Source organism: Melampsora larici-populina, assembly GCF_000204055.1.
Source record: "Melampsora larici-populina 98AG31 unplaced genomic scaffold MELLAscaffold_4, whole genome shotgun sequence".
NCBI classification, from domain to species: domain Eukaryota; kingdom Fungi; phylum Basidiomycota; class Pucciniomycetes; order Pucciniales; family Melampsoraceae; genus Melampsora; species Melampsora laricis-populina.
The window spans coordinates 2,108,077-2,117,333 of NW_006768768.1; the positions used below are offsets into that span (position 1 = coordinate 2,108,077).

Below are 9,257 nucleotides of genomic sequence, written 5' to 3' on the forward strand. Positions count from 1 at the left end.
GTTAGCTCGCGTGAACAGACCTGCATGAACTAATCTAACCACATATCGGAGTAGAACAGCAAACGCCACCCGCAGGCAGACTTTGGTGATGGTCATTGCGTTCATCCTGTGGTCATCGTTTTGATGGAGGGGATCATTTAAACTTGTCACAGAAGTCTCGTCTTCAATAGATAGAGGTTGTACCAATAGGATTGCTACCGCCGGTCGCCCATCTCGACCACCACGTCCAGCCATTTGCAGAACTTCCATTGGATCAGTCTGGCCGGCGATGATTACCCTTCGCACCCGTTTCCAATTTTGGCCTAAGCCAAGGGCATTCGTGCAAGTCATTACATTGAATTGTCCAGTCATGAAGCCATGCGCGTTGGAAACCTTGTCGTCAGGGTCGGTGTCAGCGTGAAATCGGCATACCGAGTTGCTGGAACCATTTCGTGTTTCTTCTTCATTGCGACGGGCTGAGTTGATTGATTCTAACGCTACATATGTTTCATTCTGAGTGTGACAGTAGACGAGTGTAGGGACTAAATCAGAGTCGGAGACAGAGCTTTTGGATCCGAAGTACCTCTTTACACTACACGAAATATAATATTTTCTGGGCAGAAAATTAAATTATTGATACACAAAAATATTGAGAGGCCAGGAGAAGGGAAAAAAATGAATAAAAATATGCATCTTGTTCCCTGCGGTGAGAGCTTCACTCTCCATATTTGTCCATATTTTTACAGTCCGTATTGATAAGTGTACTAACAATAAACCTTCATAATCATCCAATTACAACCTGTAACAAGCACTGAAATTTGGCACATTAGTGTTTAGAGAAACTTTTGATTTCTGAAAACACCTATAACTTTGTCAAATCTGCCTCAAAACACTCGATTTTAAGTGCATTAGAAAGCTGAACTCTTCCTCCCGAACTTTCATAAGATCAAGAACTATGTAGCTAGTATGACAATCATTCTATGGATCTGTATGTACAAATGTATAAAAAAGATGATATCTCTCTTAGCAGACCAGCATGCTGTGTGGTCATATTATGAACTATTTGGAGGATAATTCCAGCTTACCAATGCACCCAAAATCGAGCGTTTTGGACCGGAATTGAAAAATTTATGAGTATTTTCAGAAATCAAAAGTTTCTCTAAACACTAATGAGCCAAATTTCAGTGCTTGTTACAGGTTGTAATTGGATGATTGTGAAGGTTTATTGTTAGTACACTTATCAACATGGACTGTAAAAATACGGAAAAATATGCAGAGTGAAGTTCTCAACGCAGGGAACAAGATGCATATTTTTATCCATTTTTTGCTCTCCTCCTGGCCTCTCAATATTTTTGTGTATCAATAATTTAATTTTCTGCCCAGAAAATATTATCTTTCTTGTAGTGTTAGCGTGTTCCAAGGCTTTTGCATACGAGGTAGAGTGACACGAATAAAGCGTATTTCTGGTTGGGTCAGCTCGCCTACATGAATATCAATAGAGTCTTTGGTGATTTTTAGACTAGCTAGTATCTTCTCGAAATGCTGAGGTAGACAGGTTGCCGACATTAAGAGGGTAGGAACCGACTCGGTGGCTAGAAACCGTTCAATTAAGTTACCATACAAAGGACGGAAGGCAGTGCGATCTTGATGGATGTTGTGTGACACAAGACCCTTCATTTCACCACTCAGAACCAGACCCCAACTGTAAATCAAGTGCGCCTCATCTACCACTTTGAGAAGGAGCCTCTCCTGGAATCGTTTTGAGAAGAACATTCTCTCAAATCACGGGTTGTTCAAAAAGATTTCTGGAGACTATCCCAGATGACGTGATCAGAAATGTAAGCCTGACAATACCAAATATCATGATGATCAAACTCTTTATCATAAACTTACAACATAAATGAACTGATATTTCCCAGCCATGATGTCGGTAAAAGCCTCTAGATCAAAGGTAGCTCTTGTCAGATTAATAGCGGTTAGGCCCTTGCTTTTCTTTTCTTCCACCTACGGCGAGTGAAATTTCATGTTAGTATGTTAGTATCTGATGTCACTGACCCGTTCTGTTCATAGCTTACTTGATTGTTTCCCAGCGCATCCAATGGGTTCAAAGTCAATACAATACCCTTGGATGTTTTTGGAAACATCAAATAATATAATTCAGGAATAAGGGATTTTCCATATCCAGTACTTGCAAGAAGAAATGTATCTCGACCTCAACATAGGCTCATGACCGACTTGACTTGTAGCTCTCGGGGATCCAAATTGAAAACAGAGCGACATAAATTTCTGATGACTTCACTTTGCTCTTCGTCGTCATCCTTTAGTAAGGACTTGGCGATAGAAGGGCGATGGGATTCAATTGTCGGTCGAGTGGCCAATGAGAGCTTTCTCATTTGAGGCAAAGGCGAAGCTGAGACATCGCGAGACGGGGTATGAAGTTGAGAGGCCAAAGACCGAGTGTGAGGTCAACTGAGTGAGCCTACTGGGCGTGATTGAGGTGAACGTAAAACCGGGTGACCGCGAGGCGGAGTGATCACGGTCCTGATTGACGCAAAAGTTGGCGATAAGATAAGGTGATCAAGAGAGTTGCAAGCATATGTTTGGCACGCGTGGTGCTACCTACTTGAGGAACTTACGTAGTACGTCTCAGGGTTTTGGTTGTGGGACATAACAGTTTTAAATGCTGCACATAATGGTTTCAACTTTTCTCCGTTTTGGCTCAGCCTCGAAACCTCCAAACCTCGTGGACTGACTGTACAGGCATCCTTAACCTGTTACAGAAGGACATAACGATCCCTTCTGGCAAACTCTCCCAAAATGCTCAAACACTCGAGTTCCTGATGAAAGTAGTATGATGTTGTGTAGCATTTCATGAAGAATGACATACTTGAACACCAACATTTTCTACGGTGAGATGGAGTAGAGAACTGAAAAAAACAACTTAAGGGTACCTAATTCTTGGAGCTCACATGCCAAATATCCCGAGTCCGATCTAAGCCCCTCTTCGAGGGCGCGGCGAACGCGCTCGTGAGGGGCTTTGTTAAGCTTAGGTCTTTATCAACTTTTTCGTCTTAGGTCTCACTCATCTTGGAGGTATTGAGCTGTATTCGGCAAATATTCGGAAGTCTGCTGTTGAGTAGCACCTAGTAGCACACTTGGGAAAACCTTTCTTTCTGGATACAATCCTTCTACTTCATTCCAACAGCCTGTTTGCATCAACGTCCTGAAGTTCTGGCAAACTTAACTCTGACAAAACTAAAGCACAATGTGTCCAACACGACTGACAGTGCTATCATAAACCTGTTTGAGATAAAATATATGAATCTCCTGGTACTCATCAATGGGCATCCAGTGGTTGTCCCTATCTGTGGAAGGAATGAGGCTTGAGTGCTTAATGACATGGGCTAGAGGCACCAGAAGGTCCTCTTCTAAAAGGAACACCATACAAGGAATATGTTGTCCATAGTGTGACAGACTGGTGACCCCCTGGGTCATAATGGACCAGCACTTCCACATGGCCGTTAGACAGCCTATGTCTCCGGCACAAGTGGTCTCATGCAAATCCACAATGGTACCAAAGTCTCTCAAGCAAATCATGAGGTTGTACAATTTGGACTTTTTCAAACAGCGGGCTTCTTCAATAGCCATAGCTTTGAAATAACAGCACCAAACCGTCTCAAGAACTTGTCTGCAGCCCCATGTGGTGGTCATATCCATGTCACCTAATGACTCAATCACTTCACTGTGACAGTATAGATACAAACATGATAGCAATCAGGACTTGACTTTGCAACCATCATCAACTAGAAAAGAACACACCTAAGGAACAAACTAGATTTGCCTTATGCACTATTTGCATTGATCTCATAATAAAGTTGAACTCTTGGGATGCAAAAGACTTGGTATAATCACCTCCCAATTCAAATGAAGAACACCAGACAGCACTATCTTTGCTGTTGTCGGAATTCCCCCCGTGTAAGGCCCATATGCCCTTGCCAAAGCTCCATGTTGTGTGCACCACTCCACATATTGAGAGGACCCCTGAAAGATCTTCTACTCTGTCAATCGAGGGGCTGAGCTTCCCACACAGGCTTTCAACCAACAGATTTGATCCAACATCTCCTCCAGCAACTAGTATGTGCTTCACGTATTCTTCTTTAGACAGGTATATTTGAGACAAGATTAAATTAAAGACATGTGAGACCCCTTTGGCCAAAGAGTCTGGAACATCTATCATGCGCAAGAAATGAATGTTTGGAGTATGAAATTCTGACGGGTTTATTAGGGGCGGAATTAAATTTATGTCCAGCAGGTTTTGTTTCTTGGGTGCAATGGGAAGATGATCTAGGTCTTCTTTGAGAGCATTAGCCAGCTGGGCCTTGATTACCTTCTTGAAATGCTTTGTCTCTCCAGGACCTGGTGCAAAAAATTGATATCAACACCCTTCTGCTTGGCAGCCTTCATGGCAGTCAAAAATGCGGCCAGATTGACCACTTCCGCTTCACAGTTGGCCAAAAGACACGCGCAGACCACAATGTAAGAACACCATGTCCTCTGGAACATTTTTTATGAGGCGTCTATACAAGTATTGTGTATGCGCAAATGGATGTCTACATTATCAAAACACAAAAAAGGCATCATTTTGCAATGAAATTTAAAAACCTGCATACATAATTTGATTCTCCTGTAAGATACAGAGGGGATCCATTGCTTGAATTTTTTTATATCAAATCAATTCGATATCTCATCATATTCATCATTTTGCCTCTTCTTGGTTTCTCTTGGTAGTTGGATATGGTGGCTGGGGATAGTGGACCAAAGGAATGAATGGACGGTAAATATTAAGGATCCCACTATTTTCCGCCCTCAATTTAGTACTCGGAGCCCTCTATCCGGTCCGAGCAGGGGCTCCACGCGAATAATTGCCCCATCTCTCGAAAAAGGGGCGCCAGCAGGGGCGACACCTCTCTTGTCTTTTTTCGTAAAAAAAGTGATTTATTTTCTTTTTGAAGTCTCAGTCTAACTCATGCAATCAATTCCAAACTGCTCACTTGTGCAAAGGTGGCATGGCATAAACATAGGTTGAATTGGCATATAGCATAGGCATAGGAGCAAGCAGAAAGCAAAGATCATATAGCTTAGTACAACAAGCGAGAACTGTGTGGCATACATGATATAGACACAAGAAATAACAACAACAAGACTACTAACGAGCGTGAGATGAGAGATAACAACAAAAAGAAAAAAAGAAACGAGCGAAAACAGAAATGAGAAATAACAACAAAAAGTAAAAAGAAACAAGCAAAAAGGAAACCATTTCCATCTAAACATCTACATCAAGCACATCTCGACTAGCCCATAAATCCAATTGCACTTTGTACCTGCTCATCCAAGCGGGAATTTTGGTGGTAGTGATGGTAGGTGAGAGGGAGTGGTCGTATAAGCCGTATATCTCAGGGAATGGAAACATATTTGACCCACAACCCAAAGTAACAAAATGATCACCGTTGACAAAGCCTAGAATGATTGGTTCCTCCTTGTTAGGTGGAGTGTGAAACGGAAAAAACGTGTAACAGTTGGATTCCACAGGATTGAGTAGAATGACTGGGCATTCATATACGCTGGCAATTACGTAGCCTAAGTAAGGCATACGCATCCAATATTCTTCAGTACATTTGTAACCCTGTGGACTAAGACGTTTCAGCAAATCATCGACTATTTCGGTTGCATAAGGTGCAGTACGGCGAGTTTTCATTCCACAGGGCTTCATCCCAAAGATTGTTGATATTAGTTGCTCGTGAGTTTCTCGATGATTGACCAGCTCATCGCGTAAGTGGCTTCGAACTAAAATGTAAGAGTCCTTGTTGTAACATTTAAGTGCTTTCGCAATGGCGTAGTATCCACAATTGCCTTTGGCAGGTGGATTAAAGACCGACTTGATGTAAGGAACAATTATACGTGGCAGTTGCTTTAATACGTTTTGTTCAAAAGGCTTAACCAGCACATTGTATTGTAAGACACAAGATGAATTTTGAGATGTCGACACTGGAGGTTCGATCTTTGGCTTTTGAGGACTGCCTTTGACTTTGTCCACGCAATCTTGAATTGGAAACACTGCCGCACCAAATTCCCTGCTGGATTCTAAAGTAAGCTTGACGTGAGGATCACTCCTCTCCAAGTTGATATCTTCCGCTATTAAACAGAGAGCAAGCTCTGGGATAAGGACCTGGCGAAGGAAGTAGTCAGGAGTGAGAGGTGCTGATTGTTCCAAACCAAGGTGATGTTGGGAGGTTGGATTGTTGATAAATATTGACTCAAGGGTTCTAATGAAAATTTCATAGCCTTGATATCCATAACTGGGAGGAATTCGCATCAGTTATCAAGATGATGGTGAACTGGAAAATAAAAGCAACTCACTATCCAGGTTGCTCAACATCAAAGTCAAGTAGCTGCACAGCCATGCTGTGAGAACGGCTTCTCCCACCTTTGTTCTTCTTCACGGCCACCTCAAGGTCAGTAGATGGCACGACTCTGTGGATAATATTGCTCAAGATCGGAGCATACTTGTTGATACGGCTGTGGAAACAATGCCAACATCAAATTACTACTTGTTTGTTAAATGGAAGAGCTCGAACTCGGTATGAGGTACATACACATCTAAAACATCAAAATTGATGACAGTTGGCCATCCCTTGGCAATACCAAGAGGAATGATTTCACGTTTGGCGTGATGTAATTGACAGAAATCGCCTGTTTGGGCAAACTAAAGAGGATAATGTGCAAGTTAGACACAAATAAAGAGAACAAAAGTCTTGAGGACTCACAGGTAATGTCATAGCGCCTGCACGTCCAATACCTTTGTGTATGTTAGGCATGGCCAAAAGTGTCTTCTTAAGATTGGCCAGCTTAGTTGAAGGGTGCAAAGGCATCGGGTCATCGCAGAATGGGCAAAGGTCTTCATCATCAGCTTAATGCATATCATCACTTGAATCATCCATAGAATCATCGACGTCAACTAAATCTTCATGTTCAATTTCTGATTCGATTTCCATGGTGACAGGTTTTGAGCTGGATGAAGCAATTGCTGGTCTTGAGATTTGCAAAGTGAGATCGTCAAGCAATGGTAAATCTGAGTCAGAGCTGTCAGAACATGAACCTTTTTTGTTTTTACCGCGCTTGGTCTGAGTTAAGATTGTGTGAGTCGTACTCGATTGGGTTCCACGGTGAGGACATGTGGTTATTCGGTGAGAGGGAGACCTACAACCACTGCACTTGTTCACTCTTTTCTTTTTGAGGTCGTCAGCAATTTCCATCTTGGATTTCCATCGCCCTTGCAAACCTTCTTGAGATACGGCCGGGTGCTTTGAAGTGCTCGCACGGGGTCTGCCTTTGTTATTGGTCTTAACTTCGGCCTTCGTGATAGGGACCAAGGAATAGCGGTTGGTTTCCAGGAGGCCTACTTCGCCAAAAAGCTTGCGGAGGCCGTGTTTGGGCAGCTCCAACAGCTGAGCAAACTTGAGACGAGCAGCTTCAACCAGGGCATCGTGGGTTACTGGAGCAACTTCCATCACGAGGTGCCACTGAAGATGAATGGCGTCTGGCAAAAGATAATCGGTAGTATCGCGGGCCTCTGCAATTTCGTGAGAACATGGAAGGCCCCATGACCCTCGAAATGTGTGAGTACAAGGACGTTGAAGAGAGTCAGGCAAAAGGTCGTATTGAGACTTCAGCTTCTTGATTGCGAAATGAGAAATCGGACCGTGGAGTTCCTTGAAAAACGCCGGCATGCCCTGAACAGTCTTGGTCTTCTCGATACCTACCAAGATTGTAATTTCATTCATCTGATGGTCTTCATAACGTTTGAATGAATTAAAACACGAAAGAAAATCATTGTTTCGACCTTCAAGGAACCGCTTTGCTTGGTAATGGCTGCCTTCGACACGAGAGGTTGAAGAATTTCCAAAGTGAGGTGTTGCTGAAGTGAAAAGAGTGACAAACTTGTTTGTTCTATGAAGCCATGTACTTTGTAGGTAATCTAAGACATTATGAGCTCTGGCGGATGTTGTAACAGCTTCCAGATTGGTGTCATATTCAGCTGTGGTTGTGGATGCGACAAAGGTGTTCCAAAGCTTCATGAATTTGGTCCATTCGTTTTCTGTAAATTTAGACTTGCAATTCTTAGCTATGTTGATGTTGATGTGCCACACACAAAGTATGTGTGTGGCCTCAGGAAAGACTGTTTCAATGGCGTTGAAAAGAGCGGGTTCAGCGTCGGTAGCAAAGGTTTGAGGTAAAGTGTTTGTTGAAGTCTTGTCCTTGTCTTCATATATGACCTCCTTCAGTTGAGTCAACGCCCATTCATACTGGGAAGTGACTTCGCTATTGAGGAAGCACATGGCCACCGTGAAAGATCGGTTAGTATTGGTGGTACCCACTATATGTAATAACGGAAGGTTGAATCGATTCGTTTTGTAGGTACAATTGAGGCTGAGTACAGTGGAAAACCGTCGAGCTAAACGGATGGCGTTGGGACTGGCGAAGAACAGATTCTGAAGGGTACCGTCAGCTGAGGTGAGAGTGCGGTGAGCCCACTGGCTTTCGGTGATGAGATCAAATAGCCCTTGAATGGGCGAGCGGCCATTCAACCAAGTGTCACGAAAGGTCGCCCTGACATTGTGAATGTCTCGTACCAATGGCTGTGAACCAGGTTCGACGTCAATTAGTTGTTGAATTTGTTTAGCTCGACATCCGGCAGATGACAGAAATGATATTCTTTCACGCGTCTGAGGAGAGAAACGTTGGTAAAGGGAAAGGTTGTGCGGTTGTTCAAATGGTGGGTGGTTGTGATGTTTTTTTGCTACCTTCTTGCAATCATGAGTCACGACCCATGAGTCCGAGCGACGACTGAAGTTGAGAGAAACTATGAACAGGCATCCCGTCTTCTTTGTTGAAGAAGACCGTTTCGCAGCGACGGATTTGGCAGCACTTTTCGTTTTGAAACCAAGTGAGCATCCCAAATAGACTCGAATGGTGCGTTTTTGTTTGGTTTTGTGACTTTTGATAGCAAGACCGTAACCTTTGTGTCGAGCTACAGCATTCAGGTACATCAATCCGTTCTCCATCTCAATGAACGACTTTCCATAGATCGGGGGTCAAAGCGTACGAACTGGAATTGCACCTAAATGACAATGACAGTAAGTAAAAATTGTTAGTAATAGTTCGGATTTGATAAGATATGATATTAACTCACCAATAGGGGGCCAGTCCTTGTCGCGTTG

At 43.1% G+C, this 9,257-nt stretch overlaps 1 protein-coding gene across 1 annotated transcript; it reads right to left on the bottom strand.

The window, feature by feature from the left end:
• Positions 1-3,234: 3,234 nt before the first annotated feature.
• MELLADRAFT_60017 (uncharacterized protein) lies at positions 3,235-4,542 on the bottom strand (the record flags this gene model as incomplete). Its single annotated transcript, XM_007405657.1, has 3 exons — positions 3,235-3,716; positions 3,799-4,395; positions 4,422-4,542. 3 exons carry the CDS (start codon positions 4,540-4,542, stop codon positions 3,235-3,237), a joined length of 1,200 nt encoding a protein of 399 aa, XP_007405719.1.
• Positions 4,543-9,257: the final 4,715 nt, after the last annotated feature.